The sequence below is a fragment of the Athene noctua genome, unplaced genomic scaffold (genome assembly GCF_965140245.1).
Source record: "Athene noctua unplaced genomic scaffold, bAthNoc1.hap1.1 HAP1_HAP1_scaffold_31, whole genome shotgun sequence".
In the NCBI taxonomy this organism is placed as follows: Eukaryota; Metazoa; Chordata; class Aves; order Strigiformes; family Strigidae; genus Athene; species Athene noctua.
In genome coordinates this window covers 719,392-740,148 of record NW_027437536.1, presented here as the reverse complement: position 1 = coordinate 740,148, position 20,757 = coordinate 719,392, and the positions used below count along the sequence as shown (strand labels likewise).

At 60.0% G+C, this 20,757-nt stretch overlaps 1 protein-coding gene across 1 annotated transcript in view; it reads left to right on the top strand.

Moving 5' to 3' along the window:
• The first annotated feature begins 4,076 nt into the window (after nt 1-4,076).
• LOC141974073 (uncharacterized) overlaps nt 4,077-20,757 on the top strand; it is a 139,986-nt gene continuing 123,305 nt past the window's right edge. Inside the window, exons 1-3 of the mRNA XM_074933324.1 lie at nt 4,077-4,166; nt 4,343-4,460; nt 5,042-5,143. Coding sequence (XP_074789425.1) covers nt 4,077-4,166; nt 4,343-4,460; nt 5,042-5,143 — 310 coding nt within the window. The remainder of the gene's footprint in view (nt 4,167-4,342; nt 4,461-5,041; nt 5,144-20,757) is intronic.

Here is a 20,757-nt window from a genome sequence, read left to right as displayed (position 1 = left end):
TCTGATGCCCACTTCATTCATCATCTCCTTGTTCAGATCCACCAACATGTTCTTTTGGATCCTGCAGCGAGGAAAGACCTGGCTTAACGAGGTCTCCCCTCGTTACGAGCTCTGATTAATCAGGCCCAGAGTGAGGGGCACCACGATAGCCACAGCACAGGTTGGGACACCACCACCCTCCTAGAAACAACTCTGATAATGATGGGGAAGCTCAGCGCAGGCGAGCAACGCATGTCACTAATTAAGGAGCGGGATAACGAGTTAAGTCCTTCCTTCCCCCTCGGGAGGGGGATCTTTCGGTGCCGTTTTCCCCACCGTGACGCGGTGTAAAGGTGCCCCCTCACCTGTTATCCACAAATGTGACAGTGGGGAAAATAGCCCCTGAATGGGACCTTGAGTGATAACACCCTGCTGCAATTGATGCTGTTTTAAGGAGGAAGGGAACTGGGATGAAGTCTCCTATGCAGACATGTTTCTCACCCTCCGAGACCATCCTGAATATCAAATAGACCGTGGCCTGGCACCCCCACGAGACCCACTGGTGCTGGCACCGGACAGAGAAAATATGAAGGAAGGGAAAGAAAAAGGGGCCAAAATAAAGATTTCCCAGAGTACTATAAACCGCCGGTAGGAAGCCGGCAGGAGGGGGGTGAAAGTTTGGAGGAGCCAGAGGCAGGCTCCCCCCTCACAGCCCCGTGTCGCAGACAGAGACGGGAGAAGCGAGCGGCGGTGCCGGCTCCTCTGAGAGAGGCCCTAGGGCTGGATGGGCCCTGCCAGGGTAAAAGTCCCGTTCACTTCCTTCCATCTGGCACCTTGGAAAAGTGCAGCGAAGGGGTATCGAAGCGACTGTTGGGGTGACCAGGCATTTCCAGTTTCTAATAAAACACCCGTGCTGGAACCCCAACACAGGAGCCCATATGAGGTTGTGGATGCAGATGGAGATTGGAGTGTCAGGGGCATGGAGCGGGCTGTACCGAAAGCAATGAACTGCTCGGCCCTATATGCCCTTCGGCAGGGACCTAAAGATACTCCCTCAGAATTCCTGGGTAAGCTGCGGGTACCGTGAGGCGACACACCCCTTAGATCCAGGGTCAGGGGTGGGAATACAACAGTTAGTGTCGTTATTTATAGGGCAGTCAGCACGGGGCATTCGAAAGAAGTTGTAAAAGCTGAAAGTGCCAGAGAGTTGGAATGTGGAGACCTTGTTAGACAGAGCACAGAGAGCATATAGCAAGAGGAGGGGAGGAGATCTGCATCCTGTTGTAGCAAACCTATGTACACTGTTAATTAGATGAGTACCGGAATTGCCTTGGTTTACCGTGCTGGCCCTAAAAGACCCCTTCTTCTGCTTGCCTTTGAGCTCCAAAGTCAGTGATTGTTTGCATTTGAATGAGGAAAGATGGAGTCCAGGAGGAAGATGCAATTAACATGGACTGTGCTGCCCCAGGGGTTTAAAATAGCCCCACTCTTCTTGGAAACCAAGTAGCTAAAGACCTGGAGCAATGGGAGCGGCCGCATGGAATCGGGGGTCCTGCATTATGTAGATGATTCCTTAACAGCCACAGAGACTAAAGAAATGTGCATAACATGGACTATTAGTTTATTAAATTTGGGGTCTTAATGGCTATCGAGTCTCCCCACAGAAAGCTCCAGCAGCTCAGCAGCGAGTAACCTGCCCTGGAGCCGAGGTCACGGCTGGGCAAGGGACCCTGGGGACTGCAAGGCCAGAGGCCCCTGTCGGAGCCCTCGGGCACAGCCAGCTAAAGAGCTCTGCGCGATCCTAGGAACGACCCGGAGATGTCGCCTGTGGGTATGTAACTACGGACTCCTGGTACAAAAAATCCCTCGGTGAGCTATTAAAATCAAATCGGAAACCCTCACTCGGCACGGAGAGGCGCTCAGAGCATTCCGTCAGCTGAAGAAGCAGCTGATGGATGCCCCTGCTCCGGGTTAACCAGACATCACTCAGCTGTCTGGTTATTCTCCCTCGAGAAACGGGGAATAGCCCCAGGGGTCCTGGCCCAAAAATTGGGACCAGATAGAAGGGCAGTGTCGTACTTCTCTAAACAACTTGATGAAGTAAGCAAGGGATGCCAGCTGCCTGCGGCAGGCTTTGTGGAGAAATCCCCTTGCACCCCGGCGCTGGAGTAACCACCCCTGCTGTGTAACTCTATTCGTGTTGGAGAGTCTGTTTTCCACAAGTCACCGCACCCCAGCTGGACCCACTGGAGGACCGGGGGGCACATCCCACCTGCTTCCCACCGAAGGAAACTCCCCTGCTCTGCGGGGGCTGGCTTCGGTGCCAGCTGGACCCGGTGCCATCCCTTGCTGGGTGCCACCAGTCTCGGGGGAGCCTTTAAACCCCGTCAGTGAATTTATTCCTTCACTTCGGGGCACTGACGGCCCCTCTCCATCCCAGTGCTCCCGCAGCATGTTGCTTTCCACCGTCCTCCTCCGCCTCTTGGTCCTCATCTTCCTCCTCCTCTTCAATCTCTGGCGGAGCTCGGCCCTCCGGGGCGATGCCGGATCTTGGGGTGACACGTGCCGGTAAGACGAGCTCGTGGGGGGTGACGCTCCCCCGAGACCCTCGTCATCCTGGCGCTACCATCTCCCTGTGCTGCCTCCCCAGGGCCCCCCGAGCATCCCCCATCCCTGCCCTGCATCCACCTGTGAAGTGCTCAGGCTTGGCCAAGCGGCCCAGGGCAGAGCTGCCCCGTAGGTGAATCCTGTAGATGTGATAACTGATACCCACCGTGCTCGTGGGTGCTGCACTGAGGTATCACCACCCGCCTGTGCTGGTGTAAACAGTGCTCAAGCACTGAAATGCTGCAGCCTGAGCAACAGGCCCCGGGCTGAAGCCTCTACCTTAGCATGTGGTCATTAATAAAGCAGGGAAACTCGCCAGGGAAAGAGGCAGCTTAGACACCAGATATAATCTGTACGGAATGTGTCAGGAGACAAAGTATCCAACTTTCCTTTCGCATCCTTGTTCAAGGCTGAGGACCCACGTATTCCGGCTTGTTAGAAATTTCTTTGGTCTGAGCCGCCCAGCCCTGGCCAGGCTTTGGGTGGAATCCAACAGGAAAATGATAACATGAAATTTACTGGGCCAGACAAAGGTGCCAGTTATTCTGGCTTGTCAATCTCTGGTATACAAGGGCGTGCCCGCTCCCAGCGCCTCTGGAGGCCTCAGCTCCGGGCGGAGGCACCGCGTAGGATTTCCCCCTGCCCGGGCCAGGCTCTGCAAACCCTCGCTGGAACCGGGGCTGCCCGCGGGGCTGGGGGATGTCATCCATCTGGAGAAGGATCTTTTGTACTTGCTGCTCTGACTCTCAGGTAGTGATGATCTGACGCATTTCCCTATATTTTCCTCTCGTTGCTTTAGCTGCACTCTTCTGCCTTTTCTTACTGCACATTTTCTGTATTACACTGTTACATTATTTGGTTTTCCCCAGCAAAATACTCCTGCTCTTTTCACTCTGGTGACTGAGTTTAATTGGTATCCCTAATTAGCAAAATAGGGGGAATCTCCCCGAGCATCCCCAATCCCTGACCTGCATCCACAGGCCCCCACCAAGCATCCCCCTCAAAATCCCCTCAGAGCCCCCCTAAAATCCCTACAACTCCCCAAACCCACCTTGTAGCCCCCTACTCCCCCCTAAACTCCCTACGACACCCAAACCCTCTCATAGCCCCGCTACGACCCCCAAAACCCTCCTTGTAGCCCCCCTACACACCCAAACACTGCCTTCTCTCTCTCCCCAGGACAGCCCCAGCCCCAGCCCGGTGGTCAACAGATCCATGACCCCTACAGCCCCCCCCCTGCCGTGGTACAACCCCCACACCCCTGGCTCGGGGATCGAGCAGAGCTCCAGCGACTGGGTGACCACCAACATCTACGTGAAGGTCCGTGACACCTACCCGGACAGTCAGGCGGTGGGACAGACCGGCGTCATTCGTAGATTCATGGTGAGACCCCCCCCGCCCCAATTCGGGGGTGCTTTTCGGGCTGTGAGGGGGTAACACACATGGTGATGCTGATTTCCCCCCCTCTTTTTCTGTTTTTGTAGGGCGGGATGTGCGCTGTCTACCTGAGGGACAGCGAGGAAGTGCTGAGCATCTCCAGCAGGCACCTGGAGCCTGTCACTCCCGTCTGCGGCAACAAGGTAGGGCCCCCCCCAGCCCCCCCTTTGTCCTGGGCCGCCCAACACTGCTCCCACCAGCACGTGCTGCTTTGGGGACCTTCTAGATCCCCTCAGGTGCTACCCCAGCTCCGCTGGGACCCCCCCCCACCCTCCTCAGGGTTCACTCTCCCCCCATCTGCACCCCTCCTCTGCCTCAGGTCAAGGTGATCCTGGGGATGCACCGTGAATACACCGGGACCCTGCTCTGCAGGAACCGCGGGATTGTCCGCATGGATTTCGAGGACAGGTACAGGATCTTCAGGCTCAACTTCCTCGGCAAACTGATGGAAGATTGAGGGGGCCCACCTGTGCCCCCCGCCCCCTGCTGCCCCCGTTCTCTTTGTGTCCCCCCGTTCTCTTTCTCCACACCCCTTTCCCCTGCTCAGTGTCGGCGGTTGGAACGAGGTTTAGTTGTCAATAAAGGCCTGTGGGTGCAGCCGGGGGGATGAACCAGGGCCCCGCGCCCCCCAGGGCTGGGGAAAGGGCGGTTAAATGCCCCCCCGGGGCCGAGAGAGGGTTGCAGCGGGACCCCCGGGGGTGGGGGGTGCTGAGCCGGGACCCCACTGCGGGGCGGGGGGAGAGTGAAGCGGCTTCAGCGCCGGCCGCGCTCATGCTCTGCCCTTACGCGCCGCCTCCGCTTCCGCCTCCTCCTCCCATTGGCTATGCCGCCGCCGGCCCCGCCTCCCCGCCGCCGCCATTGGCCATCAGCCGCGCCGCCATTGGTGGACGGTCCTCAGTCCACGCCCCTCCCGCCCCGCCGCCGCTCATTGGCTGGAAGCGGAGGGAGGGGATTGGCTGCGGCGGCCGCGCGTGCGCCCTGTGGCGCGCGGTGCGGGAAGATGGCGGCGGCCTGTGAGTTCCGCGGCGCCCTGGGAGCCCGCCGGGCCGGGCCGGGCCGGGCCGCCAGCGGCACCGGCGGTACCGAGGCGGTGCTGCGGGAGCGGCTGCGGCGGCAGCAGGTGGGGCCGCGAGGGGGCTGAACCTGGGCCTGAGGGGACGGGCGGGCGGGAAGGGGGGGCACGGGGCTCCGCGGGTGTCCCCAGCGGTGCCCACCTGTCCCCGGGCTTCTCTGGGCGCCCCGCGCCTGGGCCTGTCTGTCCTCGGGGGTCCCCCGCCCTCCCCGGGAGGCGCCGGCGGCCTCTGACTGGCGCTGGGTGTTCCCAGAGCTCCCCGGCTGTCGCTGGCCATCCTCGGCCACCTCTAGGCCTCCGGGGCTGTTCCCGGGGCCCTCTGGCTGTCCCTGGCCACCCTCGGCCCCGCCAGCACTCCCTGCCTGTCCCCGAGTGTCTCTGGGGCTCTCTGGGCGTCCCTGAGCATCCTCAGACATCCCTGGGGGTCCCTAAAGGTCCCTGGGGCTCTCGGGGTGTCCCTGACCATGCCCAGAGCTCCCTGGGGGTCCCCAGAAGTTCTGGACTGTCCCTGGGGCTCCGCGGATGCCCCTTGCTATCCCCCACCCTACCCAACTGTCCCCAAGCTCCTCTGGGTGTCCCCAAGCCTCTCCTCCCGATGTGCACTCCCTCTCCATGTCCCCTCACTACACAGGTGACAGAGGGACCCCTGGGACACGCCGCGGGCCTGGAGGAGGATGAGGAGGAAGAGCACAGCCCCCTCCAACCGCGGCAGCCCGAGTTTTTGTGGGGTTTGCGGGGCTGTTCTCGAGGCAGGGGGCCCTCTGCGCTGCGGCGATGGAGAGCGCCGGGCCTTTGCTGAATGCCGTGCCGGCAGCGGGAGAGAAGCCGGGCGCCCCTCGAGTCCCGGCGGTGCCAAACCCACCCCGGCAAAGAGTCAGAGGAAACGCTTGGCTGTCGGCAAACCATTTACTGGGGGATCACTGCGAAAACCGGTGCCGAGAGCGTGTGGCACAGCACATCCTGGGGCATCCCTGGCTCCGCTCTTCTCTCCCGGCGTGGAGCCGGGTGTTGCTGGTCGGGGTGGCTGAAGGTGAGGAAGAGGAGGGTCTCTGGGCAGCTCTTCTCTGCCGGGGGGTTTGCCAGGGTTGCCGCGGTGGCTCAGCAGGGATGTGGGTGTTCCTGGCTCTGTGCCGGGAGGAGTGTGCCAGGCACAGTGGGGGAGTCCCCGTCTGTCCCCTGGGGCCCATCCTTGGGGACAGGGATGGCGCTTGGCCGCTTGGGGTCGTGCCGCGTCACCGGAGCGTCCTGCGGGGAGAAGGATGGGGGGGGTGAGCGGCACCGTTACAGAGGCTCTCAGATAAACAACAACCACCAACAATAAAAAATTATTAACACCATTAACTAGCTCTCGGTGAATCACAGGTGCGGATGTCTGTGAGAGGAGAGCAGATCGCCTTTCTGGGGTCTAAGGGCAACCCAGGGACCTGGAGCACCCCGGCATTCTGGGCAGTCGCGGTACGGGGGCACCAGGGACCCCCAGCACCCCTGTAATGGTGGCACCAGGGACCCCGAGCATCCAGGGCCCCAAAGCACCGGGGGGACGCAAAGGCCCCGAGCACCCGGTGTCCCCGAGCACCCACGCCCAGGAGCCCCCCCACGGCTGTACCTCGGCGTGGGACGAGGTGTTCGCTCTGCCAGGCAGGTTCTGCTCCACGCCGCTCCCGGCGACCACGCTGCCGTCGGGGCGGCCACGCTGTTCCCGGCTGCCGGGGGCCCCCGGCACCGTGGAGTTACCGGCCGCGCGCGTTGCCCTGGGCTGGCGCTGATGCTGGGAGCGCCCGGTGCCGTGGCGGGTGGGGACGGGGGCTGGGCAGACGTCCCGCGGGCTCGTGCCGCTGCCGTACCCGTGAGACCCTGCGCGTGATCCAAGAGATGAGCAGGGAAACCCCTGAGCTTCTCCCCTGAGCCCTGGCCAGGCTCGGGGGCAATCTCCTGTGAGAGCAAAACCAGATATTCCCGCTCCAAACAAAGGCGCCGGCTCTCCTGCCGGGCTGATTTTGGGGCTAGAAGGCCGGGCCCGCTCCCAGCGCCTCTGGAGGCCTCAGCTCCGGGCGGAGGCACCGCGTAGGATTTCCCCCTGCCCGGGCCAGGCTCTGCAAACCCTCGCTGGAACCGGGGCTGCCCGCGGGGCTGGGGGCTGGCAGCGGGGGCAAGGGCTGAGGGATCTGCCTTAACCCCTGTGCTCTCTCTCGGGCAGGGATGCTCTGAGGCGTTGCCCTGTGCTCTCCTGGTTGCACTGCTCTCCCTTGTCTCACTCCGTGGGCTCTGTATTATTCCCCACACTCTGGAGTTATTTGCAGCAGAAGACGCCGGCTCTTTCCCCTCTGCTGTCGGAGGTTAATCGATATCCCTAATCAGCCAAACAGGGGGACCCGGGGGCGCAGAATGTGTGGGGCCCCCCCAACGCCCTCCCCCATAATCTCTTCCCCTCCTCCTCTTCCTCCTCCTCCAGACGAAGAGCGTGAGGAAGGCAGCGAGAGCGAAGGGGGAGAGGGCAGCGAGGAGGAGGAGGAGGGGGCCGAAGGCTCCGGGAGCAGCAGCGAGCGGGGTGGGGGGGCTCGGCCCTCAGCGAGGAAGAGGATGAGGCCGAAGATGAGGAGGAAGGTGGCCGGGGGGACCTCCGGGGGGGGCAGTGACACCGCCCGGGCCGCTCGTGACCGGGAGGAGATTTTGGGCAGCAACAGCGACGAGGAGGAGGGAGAGGAAGAGGAGGAAGAGTCCGGGGGGGGCAGCGAGGGGGGGACCCCGCACAGCCCCCGCCTGACCCCAGCGAGGCCTCGGAGGACGACGAGAGCCCCAGCGACGCCTCCGACTCCTCCAGCGACAGAGAGGCGTGTCCCCCCTCCCCGTTTTGGGGAAAAACCAGGCACTTTGGGGGGTGTTTCTGGTTTTCTCTTTAATAACGTAGTCAGGGTTAGTAGCCACAGCCGGAACTAAAGTTATTCCTAACAACTTGTGTCTAAAATAACGTTTTCTATCGCAAAGGGCCGCGGCGCTGCGGGTACAAAGGGGGGGCGGGGGGCTGTACCGACGGGGGAGGGGTCCTGGGGCATCCCCACCCTGGGGGAGGGGAGGGAAGGGGGGGCATCGCCGTGTCCCTCAGTTTGGGCTGTAAATAATAATGATATTATTAATGCGTATTAATATACGTTAATATCATTTGGGGTACTGATACAGTAATGAAGAGAAAAGGAATAAAAACTGAAAAACCCATCAAAACCGCAAAGATTTGGGATTGTTAAAAATGGTGAAAACCGACAAAAATGGGGGAGAGGGGGTAAAGTGGGGGCAGGGGGTGTCTGTGTTAATCCCCACCCCCCCTCACCGCCCAGCACTTGCTCCACCATGCTGAACAGCGACTCAGGCGTGGGGCTGATCTCCAGGTCCGTGCCGGGGAGGGGACGCTCTGAGGGGGGGCGGAACAGAAACTGGGGTAAGGGGGGCCCCAAGATTTGTACCCGACCCCCCCATCCCTCCTAGGGAGGGGACCAGGCACTCTGAACCCCCCAAACCTCCCACACCACGACCAGAACATCTTCCCCCGCCCTAGTGGGATGGGGGGTGCGGAGGGGAGGGGGGGAGCACAGGTTCCTCCCCCCACTCAGGGGGTGCCTCAAGGTTTTTGACTTCCCCCCCGCCAAGGTTTGGGGGGGCCCGTGTCCCCCCCCAAGACGTACCCTGGGGGAGGGCGAGCAGGGCCTGGGGCGAGCTGTTGATCGGCACCGAGTGGGAAGGTGCAGAGCAGCCACTGGACCTGCCACCACCAGGAGAGGAGCCTCCTCTTCTGTGTCTCTGTGAACGCCTGGGGGGGGAAGGGGGCACATGGGGGGGTCACACAGACCTATAGCCCCCCCCCAAGCCCTACAGGCCCCCCAAAGTCCCCGCAGCCCCCCCCGTACCTCGTGGCTCTGGCACTGCTCCAAGAGCTGGAGGTAACTGATGATGTTCTCCTTGTCCGGTCGCGACATCAGGAACTGGATGCAGACTGGGGGGTGTCGGGGGTCAGGGAGGGACCCAGACACCCCGATTCCACACACACAGCCCCCGACAACCATGGGACTCCCCCAAAAAAGGAATTGTGGTGTGGGGTGCTGTCTCACCTTTGCCCATGACAGAAGTGAACAGCCTCGGGATGTCCCCGTAAGGGACGGGGGCTGCGGCGTTGCTGGCTTTAATGGGGGTCACTATGATCTGTTGGAGCTCCTGAAGCGCCGGCCACAGGCTGCCCCCCCATAGGATGCGCTGTGGACAGTGGGGGGGAGTGTCAAGGAGTGGGGGGGAAACGTGGGGACTGAGGGGGAGATCAGGGACACACACCCCAAACCCCCCCACCCCAGTCCTGGGGACACAGGGAGGGGTGACCAGGGACATCTTGTGCCACTGCTGGGGACACGGGGAGGGGTGTCAGGGATGTGGGGACACCCCTGGGGATCTGAGGGCAAGGGACATCCTGTGACAGCCCTGGGGACATGAGGGACACTCTGGGTCACCCCTGGGGATGTGAGGGACATGGGAGACACTCTATGACACCCTCGGGGACACCCTGTGCCACCCAAGCTGCACTGGGACACGGGAGACACCCTGTGCCACCTCTGGGGACATGAGGGGGAGCAGGGACACCCTGTGACACCCTTTGTGACACCGGGATGTGGGGGACACCCTGTGCCACGCCTGGGGACACAAGAGAACAAGGACACCCCGTGCCAGCCCTTGGGGTGCAGAAAGGGACATGGGCCACCCCGGGGCCACCCCAAGGGACCCGAGGGCCACCCTGTCACCGTCCCACCTTCTCCAGCGCCCTGAGGATGTTTGGCCGCTCCTGCAGATTCTGGATGCAGAGGAGGATCTTCTGCCGCGCGTCCCTGGGGACATTCTGCGGGGACACGGAGGGGACAAGCAGGGTCAGAGTGACCGGGGAAGGGGGGACAGTGTCTCCCCCTTCATTTGGGGACATGGAGGGGGGGCGACACCCCGTGTCACCTGCCACTCGAGTTGATGCTCCGTCAGCCTCATCATCTCCTCGTACGTCATTTGGGAGAAAAGCGCCGTGTATTTCTGCAGCCCCAGGCTCTTCAGCCAGGAGGGGACATCTTGGGGGGGGACAGGAGTGTGACATGGGGTGGCAGGTCCCTATGAGCCCCCCCACCCCCAAACGGCCCCCCAAACCCCACCTTTCATGCCGCTGCCCTCCTCCTCGAAGGTGTTGCGGCCGCCGGCCGGCTCCTCGGTCTGTTCGCTGCCCCAAGAGGCCACGCTGCTTTGGGGGAGCAGGGGGGCGTGGGCCCCAAAAGGGATACGGGGGGACACGGGCAGAAAGGTTTTGTCGCTCCCCCCAACCCATTCGGGTCCCCCTCCCCGGGCACTGCCGGGCACCAGCGAGAGGGAGGGCTCCAGCGGGCTGGGGTGCAGCTGGGAGGGCAGAGCTGGGGGAAGAGGAGGGGGGGGTCAGGGGGTGGGCGGGGGTCCAGGGGAGGGGGGGGGGAGAGGGGTTATGGGTGGGACCCCCTGATTTGGGGAGGGGGGGGCAGGGCCATCAGGTGGTGGAGGTCTTGTCTGTGCCATCTGAGTGGGGGCGGGGGGGTGTCAGGGGGTATCTTGGGGGTGGGGCCACATCGCATTACACCACCCCCCCAAAACCCCTTCCTGTGTCCCCCCCCAGCACCCCCATCCCCCCTGTGTCCCCAAATTCACCCTGCCCCTGTGTCCCCCCCCCATCATATCCCCTCCTGCCACGTCTCTGTCCACCCCCTGTGCCCCCCCCCATCCCTGGACTTGCCCCCACGTCCCTTTGCTCCCCCCCCCCGGCCCCCCCCCTCACGGCCCAGCGCGTGCTCCATCATGCTCAGATGCAGCGGCTCCAGCGAGGGGTTGATCAGGTCCGTGCTGAGGAGGGGACACACCGGGGGGGCTGAGGTACAGAAACTGGGGTGAGGGGGGGCTCCCAGACTTCTGCTCCCCCCAACCTCTCATAAGCCCCCTCATCTCCCCCCAACCCTGTTGCCAGGGAAGGGGGGGAGCACAGGTTCCCCCCACACTCAGGGGTTCCCCAAGGTTTCAGAGTTCCTCCCCCCAAGGTTTGGGGGGGTCCGTGTCCCCCCCCAAGACGTACCCTGGGGCAAGGCGAGCGGGGCCTGGGCCGAGGTGTGGACGGGCAGCGAGTGGCTCTGCTGCCCCGCACTGCGGCTCCCCGGGGACCCCCCGGCCCCCCCACTGCAGAAACACAGGCTCTGCGGGGGGGGGGGGGGCACACAGAAGGCTGATTTGCGCAGGCTGGACCCACCAGGAGGCCCCCTCCCCCCAAGAAAAGAGCCCCCAGGGTGAAGGAGCTTCAAGGATCCCAGTGTCTGCTCCCCCCAAACACACCCCAAATACATCCAGTCCCCCACCCCCATCTCCCCAAGGACCCCCCCACCTACCCACCCCCCCCTAAAGCACAGGACGCCCCCAAATCCTGAAAGACCCCCCCACCTGCACCCCCCAACCCTAATGGACCCCAGCATCTGCCCCCCCACCCCTAAGAGCCCCAAATCCACTCCCCAACTCCAGACTCCCCCCAAATCCCCAAGGACCCCCACATTGCCCCCCCGCACCCCGAGGACACACACCACCGCCCCCTCCTCCCCCCAGACCTGCCCCCCCCATCCCCGTCACCCACCTGATGTCTCTGAGCACCGAGGGGGAGGCTGCCGAGGGGGGGCAAGGGGTTGGGGGCCCCCCCAGCAGGCGCCAGGTGGGCGGGGAGCTGCTCAGGGGGGCGCAACACAAAGGGGTGCTGCTCCTGCTGCCCCCCCCAGGCCCATCCCGAGCCAGCTACAGGGAGCGAGTGGGAGGGGAGGGGGGCGGTGTCACGGTGGCAGCAGCCCCCTCCCAGCCCCCAGAGGCACCGCATGGTCTGTTCGCTGCCCCAAGAGGCCACGCTGTTTTGGGGGAGCAGAGGAGCGTGGGCCCCAAAAGGGATACGGGGGGGCACGGGGAGAAAGGTTTTGTCGCTCCCCCCAACCCATTCGGGTCCCCCTCCCCGGGCACTGCCGGGCACCAGCGAGAGGGAGGGCTCCAGCGGGCTGGGGTGCAGCTGGGAGGGCAGAGCTGGGGGGAGAGGAGGGGGGGGTCAGAGGGTGGGCGGGGGTCCCCTCTGCGGGACACTCCCCTGCCAAGTCCCCTGCGGCCACCTGGGTCCCCTTAATGTCTCCCCAAGTTCTGTCTGTCCCCTACATTTCCCCCGCAACCCGTCCAGCCCATCCTCAACCCCCATCCCCCCCATCCCCCCCAGGCCCCTCCCTGTCCCCCCTCCCACCCCTCCTCACCCTCAATGTCCCTTCTGAGCCCTTAATGTGCCCCCCCAGGCCCCTTCCCACTCCCTCTGTCCTCTCAATTTCCCCCCAGACCCCTTCCCGCCCCCTCTGTCCTCTCAATTCCCCCCCAGACCCCTTCCCGCCCCCTCTGTCCTCTCAATTCCCCCCCAGACCCCTTCCCGCCCCCTCTGTCCTCTCAATTTTTCCCCAGACCCCTTCCCACCCCCTCTGTCCTCTCAATTCCCCCCAGACCCCTTCCCGCCCCCTCTGTCCTCTCAATTCCCCCCAGACCCCTTCCCGCCCCCCCGCCGGCCCCACTCACCTGCTCCCCCCGGCCCGCTGCTGCTGGTGGGGGGGTACAAGGGCGGGTGCCTGTTCTCCTCAGGAGCCGCCGCGGACCGGGACGGCCCCGACTCGGTGGCTGCATCTTCGGGCCCCTCGAGAGGAGGTGGTGGCCCTCGAGCAGCATCGGGGCACGAAGGCTCCATCGGGGGGTCGCCGCCGGCACCGGGCAAACGCTCCTTACTGGCGCAGCCGGAGAGCCAAGGCTCTGCGGCCGTCCCGGGGGGTGGCAGGGTGTGTCTGAGAGCCTCGCAGAGGGGCTGGCTCTCCTACAGGCAGAGCTTGTTCTTGATCCCGGACGCCAAGATAAAAGTGACTGTTTCATGTCGCTGGCCTTGACGTTGGTGCTGCCAGGGCGCAGGAGGGGGCGGGGGGCCAGAGAGAGCTACTCCTGCCTCGGCCGGCTCCTGCGGCCACGGGCTGATGCCACCTGCAGCAAAAGAAAGGGGACAGGGAGGAGACTGAGGCTGCGTCCCTGTGCAATCGTGTGGGGAGGTGGGGGGAACGCGGGGCTAAACCCTGATGGATTGATCGACTGATTCTCAACCCCCCCAGTCCCTCTCTGACCGGCAGCTCTCCAGCCACTCCTCCCCCAGGCTGTAGCCCTGCTGGGGCTGTTGTGGCCCAAGGGCAGCCCCCGGCATTTGCCCTCGGTGAAACTCCCCCAGCTGGGCTCAGCCCATGGCTCCAGCCTGGCCAGGTCTCTCTGCAGAGCCTCCCCACCCTCGAGAGACCAACACCCCCACCCGGCTGGGTGTCACCTGCAAACTGACCGCGGGGGCACTCGAGCCCCTCGTCCAGCTCATCAGTGAAGGTGTTAAACAGGAGCGGCCCCAACACCCAGCCCTGGGGGACGCCACTGGTGGTAAACTGGAGTTAACTCCCTTCCCCACAGCTCTTTGGGCCCGGCCAGCCAGCCAGGCTTTTACTCGGGATTTTATCTCCTCCTCTGCTCGGCTCCCTTCAAATATGACTTTTTGTGGCGACACACAAACTCTGTGCTCAGCCTCCCTTCTCTCCTGCACCCACTGTACCAAGTCCATCTTGCTTCCCGTCCTCCCTCCTTTTCCCACAGAAGCCCGCCGTGCCCCTTGGCACCACGAAACTGGGTCAGTATTGACAGAATGTTGATTGGACTCCAGCCCCACCCGCTCACCCCGACCTACCACCACAAATAGCCCCCCAAGCCTGCACCCAACTTGGAGGGACGACCACCCGACACCAAAGCGGAGGGACAGACCCACGGGTTCGTGCTCTCGCCCCCCCAGAGGGGGCTACGCCCAGTGCATCCGCGGGAACTGTGTGTGTGGGACTGCAATCGTTCCGGGTTGGGTTTTCTCGGTTGCTGTAGTGCTCTAGAGCCAACCTGCAGCTTGTGCGTTTATCGTAGGCAGCCTCAGGGAACCTGTCAACGCTGCATGAAAACAAACCGTGCTATCCGTGAATCCGACTGTTTCTCCTGAGTGCCCGCTTGGGCGTCAGCACAGAAGAGGGGGGGTTGGGGGGGCATCCCCGGGCCGGGCCTAGCGCCCAGGAAGCCGCCGGTGCTGGGGACGCGCTACACGGGGCCCTATTCTCAGTGCCCGTTTTTCCGACGCCAGTTTTATGCCGGTTTTAATTCCTCGCCAGACCGTGTTTTAAGGCAGAACGGGTTTCGAGAGAGCAACCTCCAGAGAGAAACATCCAGCCGCACGCACTTGCACCACGGCGCAGCCTTGGATTAAGAGCCAAGAGCCTCCTGCCAGTGTCACCGAAATCCGGGATAAAAGAACTTATCGACACCAATGTGATGCAGCTAAGCCGACACTTCTTTATTGACGGCCGGACGTGTAGGGGAGTGCTCTCACCAACAACACGTGCCGGGCACCAGAATCATGCACCTTATATAGAACTTACTCATGCATATTCATTAAGTATTCATACATAAGCATGCAACTTCCAAGAAAACATTAACATATTCTCCTCCTACTTCCGATTCTGCACAGTAAAGGTTAGAAATGGCTCTGGGTGTAATGGGAGTAGGTGGTCCATGAGTCGGGGGTCGCGATCTCCCCCTGCCGGAATTACCTTCTGCTTAAGGACACGGTTTTCTTGGCAGGAACCTGCAAGCTGTTACGGTCACTGCCCTCAGTTCCCATTAATCCTGGACCTTGACAGCTACTTGCATTCTTCTAGTCCTGTGTATGTGTTATAAATCAGGTTACAAATCACCTCGTGTTTTGTTACCTGGCTTCTAACCGTTCCCACTAAACAGTTATGACCAATCCCCTCGGCCTTGGTACGGGGCTGTACAGGGGATTTTAGAGTAGCAGTCGGTTGCTAAATTCAAAGTACAATAAATGTTAATTCTTAATTCTATACTCATATTAAAATCAAGCACAATTTAATTTCAGTTGATAATAAAAACACTAGAACAGCCCCAATTCCCCCCATTTCCTTCCCGCTGGATCTGACCGTCCAGTACTTCAGGGATCTCTCCTGCGTGCCGCGGAGTAGCACCCGCACGCATCCTTGTGTTACTTGTGAGAGAGCGGACTCGGAACCAGGCGCAGCCCCCCCCATCGGGGCGGGGGGGCCGTCCCGCGAGAGCCCCCCCCCTCTGCTCTCGGCCCCGACAGGACCAGGCCGGGGCCACCCTGTCCGGCCCGGCCTCCCCTTCCCGCCCGCCTCTCACCGCCGAGGGACACCCCCCGCCCCCCCGCCCCGTTCCGCAGGGCCCAGCGCGGAGTAAAGCGGCGGCCGAGCCGGGGGCACCCTCCGGTGCGCGGGAGACGGCGGCCGCGGGACGGCGGGGCGCAGAAATCGGGACCTGCCCACAGCCGGCGCGTCCGCCCGCCTTCCCCTCCCCGAAACACGGGGCTGGGAGCGCTCGCTGAAATACCGCGGGCGCGTAACCGACACGGGGCCGTTCCGCCCGGGCTGTGCGGGAGGTGACGGAAGCGCAGAGCCGCAGAGCCGCGCCCCTGCGCTTTCCGCGCCCGCCCCGCGCGCACTCGGGGAAAAACGCGCCTCTCCCCCCCAAAACTCTCCCCTCTCGCCGAGCACCCCCGGCCACGGCGATAACCGTCCCCGCGCCGGTTCTCGGGCGCCTTGTCCCCCCCGCCCAGCCCTCGGCTCCGCGCAGCCCTCGGGGGGCCCTGGCCAAGCCCCGCACCGCGCCAGCGCGCACACACACGCACGCACACACACGCCCCACACGCACACTCCCCCCGCACCGCCGCAGAGACCCTCGCACCGCGCGGGCGCTTCCCCAGAGCTGCTCCGCGACGGCGGAGGCTCCGCCGCAGGGGGCCGCCTTGCCCCGGTTCCGAAAACGGTAAGAAACGCGGAGAAACCTCCCGCACGCTGCTTTTCCGCCAGGACCCGCTCCAGGAATTACTGCTGCGCGCTCGCCATCGCCGCGGAGAGCAAGGCGCGGACGGCCTGCGCTGGCGCCTGCTGCTGTGCTGGTCCGGGAGGAGAGGCGCGGGCCTGCGGAGAGGAGCTGTTGTATAGAAATCCAACACGCGGCCCTCCGCGAGGCGCGCACGACCGCCCCGCACGGACTCGTTGGCGGCGCGGCAGAAGCACCGACGAGCCAGAAACGCCGCGCAGCTGCCGCCCGTGGCAGCGCGGCCCTCCCTCCCTCCCGAGGTCTGGCCCCCGCTCCCCCCCGCACCGCCCCAGGGGCTCGCCTGCCGCGCTGCCGCCGGGGACTGACGACGGCTCCGGCGCCGCAGCTCCGACGTCACGGCCGGGGAGACCGTCGGAAATAGGTTCTTTGGCCCATTCGACCATGAAGTGTCGGATCACTTTGTCTTTACTTTTTCTTTTCGTTTCAGACTAGTTAGACCAATTTTTAACATCCAGCCCAGGGGACCGTCCTGGGGAGTGTCGGGTAAATCGCTCCCTCTCTTGGAACCTCTCCGTGGGTTCCCCGAGCCGCGGGATTTACTCCCTTCCGGGCCCATATTAGTCACCCTAGTCCCGTATCAACCCTGGGATAAACTAATCCCCTGTCGACCCTGGGATAAGCCCTAACCCGAATCCCTCGCCTGAGTCCTCTCAAACTTTTCCTTTCGCTTCGCCCCTTCGCCGGCCAGGCCCCTCGCGGAACTCCGGCCCCGCGGCTAGAAGGGCTCCGCGCTCGCTGCGTGACGCTGCCACGGCTCAGTCCCACCACGCTCACTCAGGCAGAAACCCTCCGGCACCCAGCGGCACCCACAGTCCGAGGTCTTCGCTTGGATCCTCTGCGGGGAAATCTCCGGGAGCTTCTTCCGGGATTTCGTTTTTGTGTTGCTTGTTCTTACTGCCTTTTGTTCGTGATACTGCCGGACCGAGAGAGTAAAGGAGTCCGGGAGCCACCTAAAAGGTGGGGCGCGCCTCCGCTGGAAACCAACACCCCGCGGGTTCTGCAGCACCACGTCGGGGTCACCAAACTGTTATAAATGCAGAGGCACAACCAGAAAATAACTTTTATAAATAAGAACAAGCAAAACAAAAAAGTTCGGTACGCTGGGGAGCGGGGGGAGAGGATTTTCCACTCAGCACCGATGGACAATCAAGTGCCAACCAAAAACTTCAAACAAACACTAATAATCATTAACCGTAACCCCAAAAATTGACCGAGCCAATCAAGTACCAACCAAAAACTTCAAACAAACACTAATAATCATTAACCGTAACCCCAAAAATTGACCGAGCCAATCAAGTACCAACCAAAAACTTCAAACAAACACTAATAATCATTAACCGTAACCCCAAAAATTGACCGAAGCAATTTTCCCCGTCCCTGTAGCTTACAAGCTAAAGCATGGCACTGAAGATGCCAAGACGGTCGCCTGCACACCCAAGGACAAAAGACTTAGTCCCAACCTCACCGTTAGTTATTACTAAGCACATACAGGCTACTCCGCGGAAACAAACGCCCCACGCTTTATAGTCTTTTCTGAGACATATTCGTAAGATGGGTGTGGTTTAGTCCGTCCATGTGTAGTGGAGTTTCTCGAGTTTTCTTAGTTTTTCTGGTGGGGTTGAGGGGGGGGTTGTCTGGTGTTTTTCTACTCCTCTTCCCGCCAGAACCAGAGTCTTTCTGACAGGGCTTCCTCCAGTGCTTTTTCACCTGCGCAACCCGGTGTTGCTAGGGACTTCTGACTGGGGTTTCTCCAGTGCTTTTCCACATTCACAGTAACAGTGCATATGAGTACTTGAGGGGAAAAAAACCCTCCAAACCATTTTAACAATCAAACTACGATGAATCTCTTTTAACTTATGTATATAGCAAAATACTAGTAGCCTCGTATTAAAGTCATTATATTTTTAACAAACCAAACCCCGAGTCTTGCACGTGAAAAGAGCAAGGGGTGTGCCAGAGCTTTGGCCTCCTTGTGTTAAGAAGAGGAAGAAAAAGAACACCAAATACACACTAAAATTTGTGAGGAAAGATGGGTAAGAAAGGTCTGCACGCTGCTCACAGAAGCTGGTAATCCAACTGTTAAAAGCGTCCGTCGCAAACTATTCCTCTGGGGTATGTTACCTGCCCCGATCCGTTTCATGAGTTTTTGGAAGAAAACAAGAGCAGGCTTACCGACGCAACCGAAATCACGAAGCTTGAAAGCTTAAGGTAGGGCATTGCTTGCCTCAACAGCAGTGCAACTGCTTTGGTTTAACTTTGGGACGTTACAAGCCATCACCTACTAAAAGTGACAGTTAATAACTGGTCCCTTCTCTCCACACTTCTTAGAATGTCAGTAGACGTGAGGACCTCTTGAAAATGAGTCGTGGGCTAATGCAGGTTCTAGCAAACCTGATCTTTGTAAGGTAAGTAGGTGGTGTGTAAATGGAGTTTGTTTCTACCCGGACGTAAAAGCCTTAATTCTATGCAACCATCTTCTTAGGTGTTTTCTTGACGTTTGATTATGCTGTGGGTTCTCTTCTCTTAAGATCTCTTTAAAAACTGCCGGCTTTCCTAAAGAAAATGCTCGCTTTGTGTGAGCAAGTTTAAATCTTTCTGCACTTCAGACTTCAGTTTAATTATGCAACCATCGGGGTTTTTAACCCTCGGGGAACTACTACAAGAAGGTAATACACAGAATGCTGAATTCTCTTCCGTTGCCCAGTGTACCTTGTGAGTTATCTTTAACAAGAGAGCACTGCTTTTTCTGAGAAGTGACTCTCTGCTCCATCTCAAGAAGTGCAGGGGACCTTACAAGAACCTGTGCTGTTGGATGCTCTGGACAGAGTACTCTTAGGAAGATAACAAGGGCGTATTTAATGGCAGCTCGATGACAGGCATACAGAGAGCGATGGCAACTTTTGGTTCTGCGTGTGAACCACCGACGGCTTACTGCAAAGTAAGGTTTCCATAAAACGACCGTCTGAACCGTTTGTGTGTGCAGGTAAATGACCTTCTACATTCATTCTGCGTGAAAAGAAGAAACCGCACTGACAGCAAGCCCAGCCTGCTTGTGGTGTGCCCGGCTTGTTCCTCTGCCAGGCTGAATCAGCCGTCAGTGTCAATGAAATGTTGTGGCAACACGTTATCAGAAAAGCCATGGCAAAAGCTGTGTACGGTGTTGGCGGTTTTCTACTTGCAAAATTTTCTTTGAGCTGTTGTTTTTGGAGTAGAGGATTATGTTTCTGAGGCATTAGCATATATTGTTAGGAGATATCAAAGGCATTAGTTTTGATACTGCTGTTGGGATAGTTATAGGAGAGTGTGAAAATAAGGCTTGTAATGTATTACAAATACCATTTTGAGGTGTGCTTATGTTTTCAAAATGCAATTTTTGGTCTCTTTTTCCTGATTTCCAGATTCATGGTGGCCGTTCCGAAGGTGGGTGTGGGCACAGACGTGTGGTACAGGAAGGGATCAGCAAGGCAAAGGCAGGAACCATTTTTGAAAGTCTTTAATCGTACATCAGTTCTAGAGGTAGGGTGACAGGAGATAACGCAACTCCTCTTTTTGGAACTTGCTGTGTGTGAATGCATTTAGAAACGGTGAATGTCTACGTGGGACACAAATTCAAGGGACCTAGAATTTTGAAAAATGCTGATGAGAAGACGGGCCAACCATGACATACGTGCAAAGTGCTGTTTGTATCTCTTTATCAAGAGATTCACGGGCGAGTGGTACTTAATGTTGTTAAGTAGTGTAATTTAATTTCCAAACTTCAGTGTAATTTAATTTCAGAACTTCTGAGTGGTGAAGATAGCAGCCTTTGTGTGACATGTTAGCACGGATGCAGATGACCTGAAAGAGTTGTTCGTCAGCATTAGGTGACTGGTACAGAAGGCTGGTAGTTCCTACTGAAAATGCTGATTTCTAGACCGGCTGCTTGGCATGGAAACATCGGATTACATATCTGTCCATTACAGAAAGTCTTCTATCTTGCCTCTTAACTGTAGCCCTTGGAAGAAGTTGCCATCAAAGATCTGTTTTGTTACGGGAGGTTTTGTCGCTGAGCTTTGAGACAGGTGCCAACACGGGAGATTTCTCTGACTGGGTTCCTCCCTTGGAAGGGTGTCTAGGCTTAGTACAGAAGACTCGGATCTCTGCAACGTGCCTGTGTGCTAAAATGCTTTTGTTCCAGTAGCTGTCAGTGCATGTTTCTGTGTGAGGTTTGCGTAACCTCTGCTGATTTTTATTTTCTATTACTGTTGCAGTGTAAAGTCTTGTAGATTGACTGTGGAAATTCTGAGGTTCTGAGTACATCAGACAGAGTTGAAATTCCACCAGACTCGCAATGTCGGAGCGTCGCCGAGAAGTACAGACTCTGGGGGCTGCAGATAGCAGATGATCAGAACTTCAGCATGTTTAACTGGGTGAGTAGCAGATGCTGAAACAGTTAGGTGATGGGATCCGATGCTGCCCGATGTCAGCAGGTTCACCAGGAGGAGCCGCCTGAGAGCTGGATGTTTCCCTGGGAAGGCAGGGCCTGCTGGGAAGAGCTGTCTGACCTCCTGTCCTGAACGTACTCTCGAAACCAAAACGGTTTTGTCACAAATGGCTCAGGTCGTGCAGGGGGCTGTCTCTAAAGCACGCTTTTG